At 38.1% G+C, this 20,939-nt stretch overlaps 1 protein-coding gene across 3 annotated transcripts in view; it reads left to right on the top strand.

The window, feature by feature from the left end:
• wdr90 (WD repeat domain 90) overlaps positions 1–20,939 on the top strand; it is a 105,271-nt gene extending 84,332 nt beyond the window's left edge. For all 3 annotated transcript variants that reach the window (XM_063059117.1, XM_063059118.1, XM_063059116.1), the window contains exons 37-43: positions 460–582; positions 870–1,050; positions 1,208–1,338; positions 2,038–2,181; positions 5,524–5,649; positions 6,018–6,102; positions 20,401–20,939. In XM_063059117.1, coding sequence (XP_062915187.1) covers positions 460–582; positions 870–1,050; positions 1,208–1,338; positions 2,038–2,181; positions 5,524–5,649; positions 6,018–6,102; positions 20,401–20,588 — 978 coding nt within the window. In that variant the 3' untranslated portion in view covers positions 20,589–20,939. The remainder of the gene's footprint in view (positions 1–459; positions 583–869; positions 1,051–1,207; positions 1,339–2,037; positions 2,182–5,523; positions 5,650–6,017; positions 6,103–20,400) is intronic.

Raw genomic sequence — 20,939 nt, 5'->3', positions numbered from 1 at the left:
GCTCAGAACTTTTGAGGGTATTCATTAGAGTTTGTTTTGCACGCAGTATAGACCAATTCTCTGAACAGCAGAAAGGGGGAGGAGAATTTTAGACTGTGGCAAAAAATTTCAAAAATAAAATCTTTGGATTGTGTGAAAGAATGAGTAAGGAATTTAGGAGGAAGAAATAACGGCAACATTTTTGTACAGCTGCCAGATGGCCCTGGGCATCAAGGATTAAAGAAGCACAATAAAACCAATTGTTTAAGAAAAATACACAATTACACTTTAGAGCAGTGAAAGTAATGCCATATATTTATGTTCACAGTGAATCAATTTTTTTTTGTTAAATTCAGTGTACGCAGTTTCCTACAAACAAGGAATACCAACATGTGCTGCAGTGGAATTTGTTTGTTACCTTTATTAAATAAGCTGGAAATTCTTAAGTATTTTGATCAGTTTATCTTTTTCTTCCTTCAGGTTAACCAGGTAATTTTTAGTCCAGATGAAAGTCATTTTGCCACATGTGCAGAAGATGGCAGCTTGCGTGTGTGGGTCATGCACAGCACTGAGTTGGTTGTTCAGTTTCATGTTCTCAATCAGGTATGTTACAAAAAGTGAAATGGAAGCTTTTATTAGCAACTTCATGACCTTACAAAGTCAATATAAAATAATTGTAATTTATTGAGTACAATTATTGAGTCATTCAATCGTAATATTATTTTCATGTGTATGGTTGGATGACAGTAAACGTAACTTGAATTTGAACAATTGAAATGTATCGTGTATTATAACAGTTGTTTCATTTGCACTGGATTTTTGGCATGCTGTGGGAAATCAAAGCACTTGATGGAAGCCTTCATACTTTAGTAAATGTTATTTTGCTGTAGAGCTGCGTGTGTATGGCTTGGAGCCCCACAATCAATTCAAGGAAATGTGCTGACAAACAGCAGATAGCTGCAGGATACAGCGATGGTACAGTACGTCTCTTTGGAGTGTTGAAAACTGAGATGGAATTGAAGATTCACCCTCACCCAATGGCAGTCAGTGCTATTGCATACTCTCTGGATGGTATGTTCCACTACAGTGTAGATTGCTCAATATCCTTAATTGAATGCTGATCATAAGCTGCACCACTAATCACGACTACCATCAAGAATTCATGGAAACTGTTCTGCTTTCACTGTATTGAGTATTAACATTGACTGACCTTTTGTATTATTCTCAGGTGAGGTAATTATTTCAGGAGGTAAAAATGGCTTGATGGCTGTGAGCAGCCCTCATACAGGAATTACCATTCGTATCATCAGTGATCATAAGGGTTCTCCAATTACAACAATTGAATGTACACAGAAAAAAGTAAGATCTGTTATAATGAAAGGTTATTGCATAAAATTGAGAATTAATCAAGACCAAATGCATGCTTAAAGTAACAATTAGCTTTAATTTGCTTTTCCTCCTTGCTGCTCTAATTCTCCTGGTTTTATGTGCTGTTCATATCTACTTAAAATCTGTTGTCACACCTGTTCTAAAGATAACTACCCTTAATCCCTCCACCTTTTCAAACTGTAGCCCATTTTCAATCATTTTTTTCTCAAATGCTTGGTTGTGCCGGAACCTCCAAAATTATCCCTCAAGTTCCTCATGTAGATCCCTGTAGCCAGGATTACGATTGTTTCAGTTTCAAAACAGCTCTTATCAGAATCACTGATGACTTACTGTGATTATCACAAATTAAGTCTTATCGTGGAATTTAATTGCTCCACCACAGACTTGCTTCACATATGCAGACTGTAAATGCTGTAATGCCCTCTGCATCCCTTCCACCTTAAGACTGACACTGTAATTAACCTTTTAGTCATCTGCACTAATACCTTGTACAGCTTAGTTATAAATTATGTTTATTAATACACATAGAAAAGGGTCTTATATTTTGTCAAGTTAGAAAAGAAATTGTTGTGCTAATATCATTTTGCTTTCTGCTAACGATGGTAACAAAATTTCATGGGATGTCAATCTTGAATTTGTGGTGTTGATTATTTTGCATTTGTTTTCCAGTATGATGAATTTGGCCTTGAAGGATGTGATATGTGGTTGGCCGTGAGTTCTGACCGACGTGTTAGTATTTGGGCTGCTGATTGGCATAAACACCAGTGTGAGCTCATTGACTGGTTGACATTCCCAGCACCTTCTGAACGTCAGGTGAGATGAATTTCCGTTTTATTTGTGAAGGGAATAAGTAATAAATAGACTCTCTGATCCATACCTATTAGCATACTGACATCGAACAGTTTATTTCCCAACCAGGCTGAGTATAGTTTTGATAGTTGTCTGACTGAACCACGAAAAACTGACACTTTTTGGAATATTGACACTTTGATAACTCCTCTTGCTTTATCCCAGAATTGTATATACGAAGCATGGAACGCAATACTTAATTTAATACAATGTGCTCATCAATGGGATGTAATATTTTGGCTTAAGAATTTAATAATATATGGTGCCTATAAAAAGTATACAACCCCCTTGGAAGTTTTCATGTTTTATTGTTTTACAACATTGAATCACAGTGGATTTAATCTGGCTTTTTTGACACTGATCAACATAAAGACTCTTTCATGTCAAAGTGAAAACAAAAGGGGATGCTGTTATAATGTGCTGGACTGACCTTACCTTGCTGACACCTCCTCATACCCTCCTATTGAAGAGAACCCCACTCCGGAAAACTGTTTCCGACACCATCACTGACTTCATCAACTCTGAAGAACTCCCATCCACTGCCACAAGACTCATAGTTTCCTTACTCCACTCTGCTTGCTTCTACCTGCTACCCAAGGTCTACAAACCTGACTGTCCAGGTAGGCCCATTGTCTCTACCTGCTCCTGGTGCACTGAACTCGTATCCTCGTAGCTCAACTCCATTCTATCCCTCTTGGTTCAGCCTCTTCTCACATCTGTGACACTTCTCATGTCTCAATCTCCTCACTAACTTTCAATTCCCTGGCCCTGATTGCCTCATTTTCACCATGGATGCCCAGTGTCTGTATACCTCTATCCCCCATCAAGAAGGCTTGAAACCTCTCTGCTTCTTTCTCAATAAAAGAACCAACCAATTTCCCTCCACCAGAGCCCTCCTCCGTCTAGTAGAACTGGTCCTCACGCTCAGCAATTTTTCTGTCGGTTCCTTCCACTTTCTCCAGACTTGCGGGATAGCCATAGGCACCCGCTTCCCAGCTATGCTTGCCTTTTCGTTGGCTACATAGAACAGTCCATGTTCCAAGCCTTCCCCGGTAAAGCTCCCCAACTCTTCCACCGCTACATTGACAACTGCATTGGTGCTTCTTCATGCATCCATGCTGAACTTGTCCATTCCAGTCACTTTACCTCCCCTTAAATTCAGTTGGTCCATTTCTGATATGTACATGTATGTGTGTGTGTATATATATATATGTGTGTGTATGTGTGTGTGTGTGTGTGTGTATGTGGGTATGTGTGTATGTGTGTATATATATATATATATATATATATATACACACACACATATACATACATGTGTAGGAGCAACACCTTGTATTCCCCCTCACCTCTTCCTCTATTTCCCATTCTAGCCTCTTTCCTTTTCTTGCTTGCCTATCACCTGCCCCTCCTTTGCTTTATCCTGTTGTCCACTGTCCTCTCCTATCAAATTCCTTCCTCTCCAGCCCTTTACCTTTCCTACCCATCAGGCTTCACCTATTACATTCCCCTATCCCACCTTTTTAATTCTGGCTTCTATCTCCTTCCTTTCCAGCCCAAAACATCGACTGTTTATTCATTTCTATCGATGCTGCATGACCTTCTGAGTTCCTCCAGCATTTTGTGTTTATTGCTTTGGATTTCCAGGATCTGCAGAATTTTTTGTACTTGTAATAATATATGGGCTGTTATCTATCAGAATCAGGTTTATTATCACCAGCATGTGATGTGAAATTTGTTAACTTAGCAGCAGCAGTTCAATGCAGTACATAATCTAGCAGAGAGAGAAAAAAAACCATAATAAATAAACAAGTAAATCAATTACGTATATTGAATAGACTTTTTAAAATGTGCAAAAACAGGAATACTGTATATTTTTTAAAAAAGTGAGGTTGCGTCCAAAGCTTCAATGTCCATTTAGGAATCGGATGGCAGAGGGTAAGAAGCTGTTCCTGAATCGCTGAGTGTGTGTATTCAGAATTCTGTATCTCCTACCTGATGGTAACAGTGAGAAAAGGGCATGCCCTAGGTGCTGGAGATCCTTAATTATGGACACTGCCTTTCTGAGACACCGCTCCCTAAAGATGTCCTGGTTAGATTTACAACCTTCTGCAGCTTCTTTCGGTCCTGTGCAGTAGCCCCTCCATACCAGACAGTGATGCAGCCTGTCAGAATGCTCTCCACAGTACAACTATAGAAGTTTTTGAGTGTATTTGTTAACATGCCAAATCTCTTCAAACTACTAATAAAGTATAGCCGCTGTCTTGCCTTCTTTATGACTACATTGATATGTTGGGACCAGGTTAGATCCTCAGAGATCCTGACACCCAGGAACTTGAAGCTGATCACTCTCTCCACTTCTGATCCCTCTATGAGGATTAGTATGAGCTCCTTCGTCTTACCCTTCCCGAAGTTCACAATCAGCTCTTTTGTCTTACTGATGTTGAGTGCCAGGTTGTTGCTGCCAGGTTGGCACCACTCCACTGGTTGGCATATCTCACTCCTGTACGCCCTCTCATCACCACCTGAGATTCTACCAACAATGGTTGTATCGTCAGCAAATTTATAGATGGTATTTGAACTATGCCAAGACACACTGTCCTGTGTATCGAGAGAGAGCAGAGAGTAGAGCAGTGAGTTAAGCACACAGCCCTGAGGTGCGCAAGTGTTGATCGTCAGCGAAGAGAACATGTTATCACCAATCTGCAAAGACTGGTCTCTGTGTTCATGAACACAATAAGTAACAGTTTATTCTGCTTTTGGTATTTCGTTGCTGTGTTAGGATAACGTGGAACATTTTGAGTGCATTTGTGAGCTGCTGTAATATAGATTAATTAAAGTGGTTAGGGGTCAGGTTTGTTTTTGCTGGAAGCAGAGGGAATAATAATAATTCAGACCTTTTAAAATCTTCCAATGCACTTCACAGTAAGTAAATTGTTTTTAGTTCTGTCATTGTAGCAGCCAACTTGAGCAAAAATAACTTTTTTTGAGTGGATTTAGTTGAGGACTAAGCAGTGGTAGAACTAACTCCCTTAGATGTTATGTCCATCTTGATATATTAATGTTTGGGTTGTCATGACAAAAGCTTTATTGAAAAGTGTCGCTTCCAACAACATGCTCAGATCTGAGGAGTGGAGATTGTCTGCAGAAGACATTGTGTGGCCAGATTTGTATGTGTTTGTTTGCTTTGTAGAGAATTTGATCAACTCTGGTGTTCTGCACACTCAATAAACATCAGAATAAATAATCAGGAGGTGTTTCAAATAATTTATTGGAATATGTTGTTTGATTTCAATTTTTTTGTTTCAGATATGTGACCAGAATAGTCTCCCACCTAGTCTGGCTGCCTTCTCACCCAGTCAGAGTGGCATTGTAGTGTATGTTGGATTTGGAGTAAAGCCGCAGATTATTTTGTACAGCCTCCATAAAAAGCAGGTATAAGTAAAGAAAATACAAAACTTTTGTAAAAACAACTGAACATAGTATTATGTATTTGTAAATAGATAATTTGCCATAAAGTTACACTATAAAAAGTAACCTCATTGTTCAACAGAGCATTAGACACAAAACAGTTCACTGTTTAGTTGCAGTGTGAGTTTGCTAATGTTTGGGGAATAAATCCCTGTCTCTATTGGACAGTTGGATCTGGCATAAGTAAAACAGTTGTAGGAGAAAGTTTTAAAACAGAATGGCAGAATGCAGTTACCTACAGGAACAGATAGAGATTATTCAACCTGTATTAACTGTTTGTAGTATCATCCTTTGAATAACCTAAACTGTCCTTTTTTTTTCCCCTATCGCAGACAATTAAGGAAATAGCTTTGCCTCACTGGGCTGCAAGTTTGAGCCTCTCTCCAGCAGGGCAACTAATTGCTGTTGGGACCACTGGTAAGAATTAATTTTTTTCCCCTGTGATCTGTAACACCCATTCTTGCATAAGACATTCAGCCAGAAAAGACTTGTAGATTTATCAGTCACAGGTATTACATGAATAAATAACATTCAGAAGTGAAGTATAGGAAAAGTATTTAGCCTTGGTGATAGAACATAAATTTATATCTGCAGCATTTTATGCTGAGCTGCGGAGAAATTCTGTTGCATATCGATGTTGTTGTAGACGTGGTGCAAATCTATGCCTGAAATACACCAGAACCCAGGAAGCCAGGGAAGAAGATGTTCTTTATCAGAGGCAGATTCATTCACAATAGAAAACACCTTCTCTGGTGGAAATAAATAAAATGGCAAATCTAAATATTGGATTAGTAGTTGCTTTTTACTCCAGTTAGACAACATAGTCGGCGAAGTTCAATTTGCAGAATAAATTCTGGCTGTTCTTGGTAAAGTAAGTAACCAGATGGACTACACCCCAGGGCTCTGAAAGAGATAGCTGAAGGTATTGTGGAGGTATTAGTGGTGATCCTTCAAGAATCCCTAGATTTCGAAATGGTTCCAGAACACTGGAAAATTGCAAATGTCATCCCACTCTTTAAGAAGGAGGGTGGCAAAAGAAAATAAGTTATAGGCCAGTAAGCCTGACATCAGTGGTTGGTAAGATGTTGGAGTTCATTATGAAGGATGAGGTTTTGGGATACTTAGGAGGTGATAAAATAGGCTGAAAAAGTCAGCATGGTTTCCTTGAAGGAAAATCTTGCCTGACAAATCTGTTGGAATTCTTTGATGAAATGGGCAGGATAGCCAAAGGAGAGTCGGTGGATGTTGTTTACTTGGAATTTCAGAAGGCCTTTGACAACGCACCCACATGAGGCTGCTAAGCAAGGTAAGAGTCCATGGTATGACAGAAAAGTTACTAGCATGGATAGAAGATTGACTGGCTAGCAGGAGGCAAAGAGTAGGCATAAAGGCAGCCTTTTCTGGTTGGCTGCTGGTGGCTAGTGGTGTTCCGCAGGGGTCTGTGTTGAGTCTGCTTTTCACATTACAGGTTTCCCCCGCCATCCGAAGGTAGAGCATTCCTATGAAACGGTTCGTAAGCCGAAATGTCGTAAAGCAAAGAAGCAATTACCATTTATTTATATGGGAAAATATTGTGAGCGTTCGCAGACCCAAAAATAACCTACCAAATCATGCCAAATAACACATAAAACCTAAAATAACAGAAACATATAGTAAAAGCAGGAATGATATGATAAATACACAGCCTATATAAAGTAGAAATACTTTTCCACAATCATTACTGAACTGTTCTCCGTAGCGAAAATCTCACGCAAGTACCGTTGGCAGAAAATCTCATGCAAGCGCTGTTGGCAAGAACACTCTCCCCAGTAACCTTTAAGCTATGAAACTGCCAAATCATACCAAATAACACGTAAAAATACACAGCCAATATAAAGTAGAAATAATATATGTACCGTGTAGTATCACTTACGGGAATTGGGAAGACAGCTTGCCGAACACACTGATGATGGTGTGTTAGACTGAGTCGTCGCAGGTTGGGTGGTGCAGTGGGCCCCACCCTGCAGGCCGCCGAGCAATATATTGCCGCGAAGCATGCAGGAATGCAGCGGTAGCCAGGAGGTACACAGCACATCTTTAAGAAAAAAGCTAGACTTCCGGTAGCGCTCATGGAGTGAAGTCGCGTTCTTGACTCGCTCCATTACCTCTGAGTTTTTTCTCTCTATGGTCAGCTATACTTTAATTAACTATTAAGGCATCAATTTTTACAATACTTTGAATTAAACTGAATTCTCTGACAATTGGATGATACTGAGATCGGCTATGTCTAAGAACGGGAAAGACGGCAAGGATGGTAAACCTCCGGTTAAACCGAAAGCTACGGATCTCCCTCCGACTGAATCACCGGTGACTTTGAAAGCGATATCGGAGTTAATTCAGAGGGAAATTTCAACCTCTGTTAGGGAGATGATTCGTACAGAAATTATGGGCTTTGTTAAAGACCTGATTCATACGGAAATCTCAACTAAGTTCCAGAAAATTGCCGATTTAATTGATAAGATGCAAACATGTATTGCGGAACATCAGTCGGCTATATCTGATCTTCAAAAATCCGCGCAACAAAGTGAGCTTAAGATGGGGAAAGTCGAAGAAACAATTAATGTAATGAAGAAGAAACTTGACTTTTTGACTTTTAAAAACTCTGACTTGGAATCTAGAATGCGACGGCAGAATTTACGAATGATTGGCGTCAGGGAAGCCGTGGAAGCTAACAACCCTATGAAATATTTCTCCCAACTTTTAAAAGATGCATTCCCTACTGTATTTCCTGACCAACCACCGCTACTGGATCGTGTTCACAGAATCCCATCATACTCGTCTAGGTCAGATAGACCGAGGCATGTTATCTTACGTTTTCATTACTTTCAAGACAAGGAGAGACTGTTTCGATTCGCTCGATCTAAAGGTTTCATTGATTTTTCGGATCTTAAGTTCCGATTCGTGGAAGATTTCAGTAAACCAATCTGGGACCAACGGGTCCGTTACAGATCCGTGATGTCGGAATTCTATAAGATGGATTTAAGACCAGCGCTGCTGTACCCTGCACGTCTAAGGATTCGCATGTTAGATGGAGCCCTTCGTTTTTTTGATTCTCCATCGGATGCCCAGAGTTATCTGGATCAACTTTCATCTTCAACATCTTAATTGCCTTTTTTTAAATTTTCTCCGTTGATCGGAGGCTGTGAATTGGTTGGTTTTAACTTTTCTGTGCCCTATTTGGGCAGAAAAGTTTACTTTCGATTTCTTAATATGGCTGCTAAACTTTCTTTTTAACTGCGTCATTTCTTTCTTTTCCCAGGGGATTCTGAGTGGTTACTTCCCTTTTGTCATCTTACGTATTTCCTGTGCGGCCTTAAATTTTGTAGTTTTTTTAAATTTTATTCTGTTTTGCTTTTTATAATCATTTTATGTTAATAATCCTATTTTTTTTTTGTTGCTGTGTCTATTCATGAGTTTGAGGTTTATTGTGGTTTTTTTTTAATATATACTTTCCGGCTTTTGTTCTGTTCTGTGTGTATTTTAATTGAGCTAACTTTTTTTTACTTATTTTTTTACTGTTTTACAATTAGCTGACCCTTTTCATATTTATACCTTTTTTTTAGGGAGCGTATACCGGAAGTCATGGGGGTAGTTTTAGCGCTTGCTTCTTTCTGGCGGGTCTGCTTTAGATTTCGCCTTGGGGTCTTGGGGTGGGGGGTGGTGGGAGGGGCTTCACGTTTTAGTTTGTTTCTCTTTGGGCTATATACATTATTGAAGTATTGGTTGCGTCCTTTTCCCCGGTATCTTTTGTATGTTCTGTTTCCTCTCCGGGTTTGTGGGTCGCGCCTATTGTCAATCCTCCTTGTTATGGGTTGACTTTAGGATTTATGGAGTCTATTATTAATTTTGTCTCCTGGAATACTAATGGTCTTAATCATCCTATTAAAAGGAAAAAAGTTTTTAAAGTGTTCCGGAGACTTAAAGCACAAATTTTATTTTTACAAGAGACCCATGTACGGAGGGGGGACAGACTACGTTTTTTCAAATTCTGGAAGGGACAACAATTTCATTCGAACTCCAATGCTAAGATTCGAGGCGTCTCTATTTTTATAGACTCCTCAGTTACTTTTATACAACAGGATATTATCTCTGATCCGAATGGTAGATTTTTACTGGTTAGTGGTTTACTATTTAATAAAAAAGTAGTTTTGGTTAATGTTTATGCTCCTAATATGGATTGTCCGGAATTTTATAAATCATTGTTTGATCAGTTTCCGAATTTGAACGAGTTTTCATTGATTTGGGGCGGAGATCTTAATACCTGTTTATCTCCAGCTTTGGACCGTTCGGCTCCTTTACGGACTTTACCTAATAAATCTGCAAATTTGATTAATTTTTTCCTTTCTGATTCTGGGTCGACGGACATTTGGCGTTTTCTGCATCCTCAGGAAAAAGATTTTTCCTTCTTTTCACATGTTCATCATTCCTATTCAAGAATTGATTATTTTTTCATTGATTCTCGTCTCATTCCTTCAGTGATTAAATGTGATTATGATTCTATAACCATTTCGGATCATGCTCCACTTAAGCTTTCTATTAAAATTATGGCCAATATACCAAACAATAGACAATGGCGTTTTAACTCGCTGTTGCTTCAGGACTCGGACTTTGTTAATTTTATGAATGAACAGATTGAGCTTTTTTTTACAATTAACCATACAGAAGATATTTCGGTTAACACTCTTTGGGACACTTTTAAAGCCTATATTCGGGGTCAGATTATTTCGTATTCCGTTGCTTTGAGGAAGAAACAGAAGCAGGAGGAGATGGCAATTGTGGACAAGATTAAAGAAATTGATAAGAAATATGTTATGGCTCCTTCTGAGGAGCTATACAAACAAAGAACTGAACTTCAAATGGAACACAGTTTACTACTCTCGTCCTCGATTGTAAACCAATTAAAGAAAACAAGAAGTGATTTTTATGTTCACAGTGATAAAATTGGCAAGCTGCTGGCTAATCAATTGAAATCTAATTATGTTAAATCTCAAATCAATCAGATTTATAACCAAAATGATCGATTGATATTGGATCATGTGGGGATTAATCAAACCTTTTGTGATTTTTATTCTTCTTTATATCAATCAGAGTCTCCTCGAGATTCTAAATATATGAATGATTTTTTAGATAAGTTAGACTTCCCTCAGATTTCACAGGATATGTCTTCTTTATTAGATACTTCCATTACAATGGATGAGATTAAGAATGTTATTTTTTCTATGAATCTGGGGAAAGCTCCTGGCCCTGATGGGTTTACCGTTGAATTTTATAAATGTTTTGCTTCTTTATTGATTCCTTGGCTCTATAAGGTTTTTGAGGCTTCTTTGAAACTTGGTAAACTTCCGGAATCTTTTAATAGAGCATCAATTTCTTTAATACTAAAGAAGGATAAAGACCCTGCTCAATGTGCATCTTATAGACCAATATCTTTATTAAATGTTGATTCTAAAGTTTTTTCTAAGTTATTAGCAAATAGACTAGAAAAAGTACTTCCTTCTATTATTTCGGAAGACCAAACGGGTTTTATTAAAGGTCGTTACTCTTTTTATAATATTCGTACATTGTTAAATATCGTTTATACTCCCTCACAAAATGTTCCTGAGTGTGTTATTTCTTTAGATGCCGAGAAAGCTTTTGATAGAGTAGAATGGCCTTATTTATTTAAGGTGCTTGAAATGTTTAATTTTAGCTTGAAATTTATATCCTGGATTAAACTGTTATATCACTCCCCTGTAGCCTCGGTTCGTACTAACTCCTTAAACTCACCTTTTTTTCCTCTCTTTCGTGGTACTCGACAAGGCTGTCCTCTTAGTCCCCTATTATTTGATATTGCATTAGAACCTCTTGCAATTGCTATTCGAGAATCTTCAAATATTACTGGGATAACTCGGGGATTAAAGTCCCATAAATTATCACTCTATGCTGATGATTTACTTTTATATATTTCTAATCCTGAGAGATCCATTCCTGCTGTTTTAGAGTTATTAGCACAATTTGGTCTTTTCTCAGGTTATAAATTAAATCTTAGTAAGAGTGAACTTTTTCCGATTAATAAACATCTTCCCTTATATTATAAATTTCCATTTAAATTGATTAATAATTACTTTTCATATCTTGGGATTAAAATTACTTGTAAACATAAAGATTTATTTAAGACTAACTTTTTACCATTAATAGACCATATTACTCAACTTTCATCTAAATGGTTTCCCTTATATTTAACTTTGATTGGTCGTATTAATGCAGTTAAGATGTTTTTTTTGCCAAAATTTTTATATGTGTTTCAGGCATTACCAATTTTCGTTCCTAAATCTTTTTTTGATAAAGTTGACTCTAAAATTTCTTCATTTATTTGGCAGAATAAGAATCCGAGACTGGGTAAAATACATTTACAGAAAGCTAAGAGAGATGGAGGTTTAGCATTACCTAACTTTAGATTTTATTATTGGGCTATTAATATTCGACATATGAAATTTTGGTTACTTGACCGGGACATACTATCTATTCCTAAATGGGTAGCATTGGAATTACAATCTGTTCAGGGTTATACACTTGGTTCTATTTTAGGTTCCTCTCTTCCTTTTGATTCGAAACGCCTTAAGCAGGTCTCTAACCCGATAGTTAAATATGCTTTGCGCATTTGGTTTCAATTCAGAAAATTTTTTGATCTTAATCAATTCGGGTTAGCGATTCCTATTTTAGGCAACATATTTTTTCCTCCCTCTTTTACGGATCGCGCTTTTCAAACTTGGAAGACTAAGGGTATTTTACGGTTTTTGGATTTATTTTTAGATGGTTCCCTTATGTCTTTTGAACAATTATCTAATAAATATAACTTATCAAGAATACATTTTTTTAGATATTTACAAGTTAGAAATTTCCTAAGTACTATACTTTCTTCCTTTCCAATGCTTCCTCCTATATATATTTTAGATTCGATAATTAACCTTAATCCATGTCAGAAAGGTGCATCGGCTATGATTTATAATATTATTATGAAACTTAGGAAAGCTCCATTTGATAAGATTAGGGTAGATTGGGAACAGGAATTGGGGCTTACCATTTCTGTGGATGATTGGGGGCAGATTTTACAATTAGTTAATACTTCCTCTATTTGTGCTAAACATTCCCTAATTCAATTTAAAGTGGTTCATAGAGCACATATGTCCAAAGATAAGTTAGCGCGTTTTTACTCGCATATTAATCCTTTCTGTGATAGATGTTCGGGGCAGATAGCCTCTTTAACTCATATGTTTTGGTCTTGCCCTACTTTGGAAACTTTTTGGAGAGATATTTTCAATATTATTTCTAAGGTATTAAATATAGATATCTCTCCTCACCCTATTACTGCTATCTTTGGACTACCTAAAATTTCTAGTAATCTTTCCCCTTCAGCCCGTAGAATGATTGCATTTCTTACTTTAATGGCGAAAAGATGTATTTTACAACATTGGAAAGAGCTTAATGCTCCAACTACCTTTCTTTGGTTTTCTCAGACGATTTTATGTTTGAATCTGGAGAAAATTAGAAGTAACCTTTATGATTCTTCATTTAAATTTGAACAGATTTGGGGACCTTTTATTCGATATTTTCATTTAATGTAATATTTACCCTTCTTGTTTTTTTTTCACTGTTTTAATGGAGGTCGGGATTGAGGACGTGATTTTAAGTTTAACTCTGTTTGGTTTCAAGTTAGCCCATTGCTTTGCTTTGCTTTTAGGTAGTTGCACGGTGGGTTTTTTTTTGGGGGGTTTTTTTTTTTCTTTTTTTTTTCCATTGATATATATAAAATCTAGTATACTATTATGTTATCTTGGTTTCTTATGCTTAAATTACATTGTTTGTAGTATTTTCTTTTTGGTATTGTTATCTTTTGGAATTTTATTGTACTTTAACATTGTATTAATGTTTATATGGCTTACCTTTTTTGTATACTTACTTAATAAAAAGATTTAAAAAGAAAGAAAGAAAAAAGCTGAAATAAACAAGCTAATTAATTAGGTGCCGCCCGACACGTAATTGTCGGCCCAGATCAGTGCCGATTTCCAATTGCGTCGTCTCTGATCTGGGCCAACATTTATGTGTCGGCAGCACCTAATTAACTAGCATGTTTATTTTGGCTTTTTTCTTAAAGATGTGCTGTGTACCTCCCGGCTACTGTTGCATTCTCCACAAATTGGTATCTGTCCGTGGCCTGGGGGTTGGGGTGGTGGGACACTGGGGTGTCAACTCGTTGTCTGTTTCCATTAGAGCAGGCAGCTCATCTTCTTCTATCTCTGCCCGCCTCGATGTCGAAGGTCAAGGTTCGTCGTCTGCTGTGGCTGATGTGGAAGGCTTGCTTGACTGCTGAGCCTCACGCATTTTTCTATCACACAGTTCTTTAATAAGGACTCAAACCATCCTGCAAATATCTCCTAAACTGACGTACCCTTTCAAAATTAAAGTCGTACTTTATCATTACAAATTCGGTTTCGATTGTTATCCTGTTTTCTTCCAATTGCATCAGCTCTTCAGCTATCAGTTCTTGGTCATGGGATGCCAGAACCTCTTCAACATCATGTTCGTCAGCTTCCACAAGCCAAACTCACGTTGTCCTTACTTCATTCACCACGATCAAAACGCTTAATTATGTCTAGTTTTACCGTAAGTGTAACACCCTTACGAGCTCTTTCAGGCTTTTCCAATACCATAGAACTCATCTTGCTAACGGCTGCTCAATGCAACGTGTTTAAGCAATGCCGTTCCGAATCCAGGGGAGAGCAGCCGCTCGGGGCACGCGTTGCCTTTTATTGTGCGCTGATTTTTTTTCCGTAACAGTGAAAACATCTTCTGAAAGCGAAAATAGGGTACTAATGTAGGTCTTTCGTAACAGTGAGGTTTCGTAAAGCGAACGTTCGAAAAGCGGGGGACACCTGTATATGCCAATGATTTGGATGACAAATTTGATGGCTTTGTGGCCAGGTTTGAGGACAATACAAAAATAGGTGGAGGGCTAGGTAGTGTTGGGGAAGCAGGGAGTCTACAGAAGTACTTGGACAAACTGGGACAAAGAAGTGGCAGATGTAATATAATTTAGTTAAGTGTATGGTCATGCACTTTGGTAGAAGGAATAAAGCCTAGAGTGTTTTCTTAATGGAGAGCACAAAGCTTGTATGTGCCTGGAAAAGATAACAAGTGTAGGGAACTTTGATTTTCAAGAGATATTGACGCCCTGGTTAAGAGAATAAAAGGTGTGGCAGATATAGGCAAGTAGGAACAAATGAGGTGCTAATGGAGCACACTTAAAAAAGAAATAAGGAAGGCTAAAAGAAGGCATAAAGTTGCTCTAGCAGACAAGGTGAAGGAGAATCCTAAGGGATTCTACAGTTACGTTAAGAGCAGAAGGATTGCTAGGGACAAAATTGTTCCTCTGGAAGACCAGAATGGTAATCCATGTGTGGAGCCAAAACAAATGGGGAATATCTTAAATGAATTCTTTGCATTTGTATTTACTTGGGAGATGGATGCAGAGTCTATAGAAGTGAGGCAAAATGGCATCAATTTTATGGACCCTGTACAGATTACAAAGGAAAGGTGTTTGCTACCCTGAGGCAAATCAGTATGGATAAATTCCCAGGGCCTAACGAGGTGTTCCCTTGGACCCTATGGGAGGCAAGTACAGAAATTGCTGGGGCTCTAGCAGAGATATTTAAAACACCCTTAGTGACTGGAGAGGTACCAGAGGATTGGAGGATAGCCTATGTTGTTCTGTTTTAAAAAAAGCTCTAAACGGAAACCAAGAAATTAAAGGCTGATGAATCTGACATCAGTTGTGGGAAAGTTATTGGAAGGTGTTCAAGGGACCTGATATGTAAGTATTTGGATAGGCATACACCGATTGAGGATAATGAGCATGGCTTCGTGCTTGGCAGGCCATCTTATAGAGATTTTCCAGGAAGTTACCAGGAAAGCTGTGGATGTTCTGTACCTGGATTTCAATAAGGCATTTGACAAAGTCCCACATGGTCAAGAAGGTTCAGTCATTCAGGATGAGGTAGTAAATTGGATTAGACAATGGTTTTGTGGGAGAAGCCAGAGAGTAGTAGTAGATGGTTGCCTCACTGACTGGAGACCTGTGATTAGTGAAGTGCTGCAAGGATCGCTGCTGGGTTCATTGTTGTTTGTCATTTATACCAATGATCTTGATGATAATCTGGTTAACTGGATCAGCAAATTTGCAGATGTCACCAAGATTAAGGGTATAGTGGATAGTGAGGAGGGCTTTCATGGATCTGCATCTGCTGAAAAAATGGCAGATGGAATTTAATGCAGATATGTCTGAGGTTTTGTTCTTCGGTCGGACCAACCAGGGTAGGTCTTACACAGTGAACAGAAGGGCACTGAGGAGTGTGGAAGGATCTGGAATATAGTTCCATAATTTGTTGAAAGTGGCTCATCGGTAGATAGGGTTGTAAAGAAAGCATTTGGCACATTGGCCTTCATAAATCAACGTATTGAGTACAGAAGATGGGATGTTATGTTGAAGTTGTACAGGATATCGGTGAGGCTTAATTTGGAGTATCATGTGCAGTTTTGGTCACCTACCTACAGGAAAGATGTAAAGAAGGTAGAAAGAGTGCAGAGAAAACGTATAAGGATGTTGCTGGGTCGAGAGGACCTGAGTGATAAGGTAAGATTGAGTAGGTTAGGACTGTATTTTTAGAATATAGAAGATTGAGAGGAGATTTGATAGAGGTATACAAAATTATGAGGGGTATAGATTGGGTAAATGCAAACAGGCTTTTACCATTGAGGCTAAAGGGGACTACAACCGGAGGTCATGGGTTAAGGGTGAAAGGTGAGAAGTTGAAGGGGGAACAAGAGGGAAAACTTCTTCACTGAGGGTTATAAGAGTGTGGAATGAGCTGCTAGCACAAGTGGTGCATGCAAATTTGATTTCAATGTTTAAGAGAAGTTTGGATAGGTACATGGATAGCAGCGATATGGAGGGCTATGGTCTCAGTGCAGGTCGATGGGATTAGGCAGTTTAAATGGTTTCAGCAGGGACTAGATGGGCCAAAGGGTCTGTTTCTGTGGTGTTCTATGAGAGGTTGGTGAATCTGTGGAATTCATTGCTGCAGATGGCTGTAGAGGCCACGTTCTTAGATATATTCTAAAGCGGAGGATGATAGGTGTTTGATTAGAGAAGGCTGAAGAATAGGGTTGAGAGTGATAATAAATCAGCTATGCTAGAATGGTACAGCAAACTCAATGGGCCAAATGTCTTAATTCTGCTCCTATGCCTTGTTGTCTAAATTATTGGTTCTAACATAGCTATCATTTATAATACATTGGAAATTTTTCCTTGTGGACTTTAACGTTAAACAAGTTAAGAGTACAGAAAAATAGCTAATGGGTTAGAGGCAGTGGTGAATGGTTCATTACAAGTAGCACACGATGTTAGTGGTTTTTAAATTAGAATTTGCCCATGTAAGCCTATTGTTTTCCATGCATTTATTTCTTAATTTGCATTATCCTGTACATTGGTTTCAGGTTGCTTTAAACCATTTCTTCGACTAACTACCTGTGGCTTTAAACATAAAACCATAGAATTATTGGCGAGCCATTTTATGTTTTAACTTGCTCTCTGCAAAGCATCCTGTCATCCCTATTAGTCAGTAATTTTCCTGTAGCACTTTTCTTTTTGAAGGCAGTGATTCTGTTTTCACTTGCTTTACAGGGAATGAATTCCAGATCCTTACTCTCTTGAATAAAAAGTTTGTCCTCATGTCCCCCTTGAAATATTTCTCCAAAACTGTGTTTCCTGGCCCTTGAAATATTGACTTATTGCAGCAGCTTCCCTTTATCCCGTCCAAGATGATACATGTACAGCTGTATCAAATCTACTTTCAGCATTCTGGGCTTCAAGGAGAATCCCTAGGTTCTCTAATCTAACTTTATAGCTGAAATCCCACATTAAAACATAGAACATAGAAATCTACAGTACATTACAGGCCCTTTGGCCCACAATGTTGTGCCAACCATGTAACCTACTCTAGAAACTGCCTAGAATTTTCCTAGCACATAGCCCTCTATTTTCCAACCTACCTAAGAGGCTCTTAAAAGACCTGATTATATCCGCTTCCATCATCGTCACTGGCATTGCATTCCACTCACCCACCACTCTCTGTGTGGAAAAACCTACCCCCAACATCCCCTTGGTACCTGGTTCTAAGCACTTAAAACTATGCCCCCTCTTGTTAGCCATTTCAGCCCTGGGAAAAAGCCTCTGGCTATTCACGTAATCAATGCCCCTCATCATCTTATAAACCTCTGTCAGGTCACCTCTCATCCTCCGTTGCTCCAAGGAGCGAAGGCCAAGTTCACTCAACCTATTCTCATAAGCTATGCCTTTCAATCCAAGCAACGTCCTTGTAAATCTCTTCTGCATTCTCTCTGTAGTATCCACATCCTTCCTGTAGTGAGGTGACCAGAACTGAACACAGTACTCCAAGGTCTTGTATAGCTGTAACATTACATCTCGGCTCTTGAGCTCAATCCCACGGTTGATGAAGACCAACACTATACGTCTTCTTAACAAAACTATCAAACTGCGCTGCAGCTTTGAGTGTCCTATAGACACGAACCCCAAGATCTCTTAGATCTTCTAGTCAGGACAAGGGGTCTCAGCCCGAAGTGTCGACTGTACTTCTTCCTATAGATGTTGCCTGGCCTGATGTGTTCACCAGCATTTTGTGTGTGTTGCTTGAATTTCCAGCATCTGCAGATTTCCTCGTGTTTGCGTTACTTCATACTTATCTGGGTTGAAATCCATCTGCCACTTCTCAGCCCAGTTCTGTGTCCTATCGATGTCCCACTGTAACCTCTGACAACCCTCCAGACTATCCACAACACCCCCAACCTTTGTGATTTTTATAAATAACCTGGATGAAGAAGTAGAAGGATGGGTTAGTAAGTTTGCTGATGACATAAAGAGGAGGGTTCCCAGAACAGATCTCTATAGATCACCACCGGTCGCTAATCTCCATGCAGAGTACGAACTACAGAGATTTCCTAGCAAATCTTTTCTTACTTTACTCAGGGAGCTACACTTTAGCTCTCCTAAAGTGTGGAGGCCAGATTTGCACGTTATTCCATTTGTAGCTGAACTAGTGTTTTTATAGGTTCAACATAACTTCCTTGATTTTATATTCTGATGCTCTTCATCGTTTATGTACTTACAGATCTCAGGCCCTCCGATGTTCCCCACCCTCTAGAAATGTCGCATTTAATCTATTGAAATGCAAATAAATTATAGATGTTGAAATCTGAAATAAGAACACAAAGCTCGAAATACTCAGCAAGCGAAGAGAGAGAAATAGAGATTATGTTTTGGGTCATCGCTCCTGCATCAAAATCGGAGAAGTGAGAAGTCAGACGTGTTTTAAGGAATGGGGAGAACAGGGAGTATCTGTGTTTGGCAGGACAGAGATTGTCCAAGTGACAGACTTGACATATCCCTTGTCCTTTCCACCCCTCTCCCTCTCTGTAACTCTGTTTATTTTCCAGTTCTGATCAAGGAGAATTGACCCAAAGTGTTTCACTCTGATAGATGCTGCTGAATATTTCCATTTAGTCTTTGTTCTCTTGTTATTCTTTCACCCATTTTATAATACCTGATAAAAGTCTGTTTAAACAATGATTTAGCACAATTTCTTTTATTAAGGAACAAAAAAGTTGGTTAATGTGACTGCATGTAAATATGATCTGTTTGCCAATTTGTTTCATTGGCACAAGTTAAATTATTGCAGCTTAATGCTTACATGGAACCTGTTACCCAATCCCCTATCATAGCCGAGTTTGACTAAATATGTTGCAATGTTACCCTCTGGTTTATAGGTTTGTGGATAACTCTTCCATTAATTATTCAAAGAAATAGAAGATCCCACAACAGTCTTATTCTTTATTTCCATTACAAATATAAAACAAAATCTAGTCCTTAGGAACAATAATAATAACTTCAATTTTCATCTATGTTCGGAGTACAGGTTGTTGTAATGTATTGGCTTAAATAATCTAATTCTAGGATCAATTCTATATATCATTAAACATCTTTTAACTGGTACACGTAGCTGTTTAAACTGAAGTGTGGCATTAAGATTGGTTCAAATAATTTTGTTTATTTTCTAAAGAAGATTTTACAATTCCAGTCAACAAGCAGTGTAAAATGTTTGAAATCAGTGAGTAGAAAACTTTGCAATGTCCAGGTATTGTGCACAAGTCTTGGATACATGTACCAAAGTCTGTTTATAAAATGTCTAAGACTTTTGCACGCTACTAAATTTGCCAACGTGGACCGAAGAGCAAGTTTGTAAATTTGGCAGAAGCAAAGGATTTCGGGAATGGTGAGGGTGTGTGTGTGTGTGTGTGTGTGTGTGTATATATATATATATATATATATATACACACACACACACACCCCCTAAGATTTTTGCACAGTACTGTATATGTAGATGAAATGAAAAATATTTCTGGGAAGTTAACAGTTGAAGATTAAATGCAATTAGTTCTGTGTATTAAGTAAGAATTATTTAAAACCTGAATTTTGCCTTTAAAACATTTTATGACAATGCTTATAAATGGTTCAAACTCTGTCACAATATTTTCATCACATTCTAAACTTACTGTTTTTCACAGAGAGACTAATGAAGATAATTCATTCTCCAAATGGAAAATGCCAAGATTTCACTGGGCATAATGATACTGTTCACTTCAGTCGGTTTACACCATCTGGGAAATTCCTCTTATCCATTGCATACAATGAGGTGTTTGTCTGGGAGGTTCAAAAGTTACCTACCAATTTCAATAATGTACAATATCTCTAAGGTTGAATGTCATAAAGTGTTACTGTTTCATGAATGTAATTGCTCTTTATAAGCTCTGTGGGATCATATTTGTTTCATATTGTACAGCTCAATTCTGACAATCATACAATTCTAAAAATTTGTAAAAGGCAACTATCACAGGAGAAAAATTATAATGTAAATATTGTTTAATCATTATTTAATAATGCATTTGATGCATTACACCCATTGTGGAGCTTTTATAATTAGTTGCACTGATATGTTTTAAAATCTGGCTAAAATTTTGTTGTTGGATTCTGTTTGAGAAGTAACTATGATCACTTCATATTTCTGTTAGCCAAGTGATTTTCTACTACATGAATAAATTTTTGC

Source organism: Mobula hypostoma, chromosome 9 (assembly GCF_963921235.1).
Source record: "Mobula hypostoma chromosome 9, sMobHyp1.1, whole genome shotgun sequence".
Classification (NCBI taxonomy): domain Eukaryota; kingdom Metazoa; phylum Chordata; class Chondrichthyes; order Myliobatiformes; family Myliobatidae; genus Mobula; species Mobula hypostoma.
This window is presented reverse-complemented; position numbering and strand designations above follow the sequence as displayed.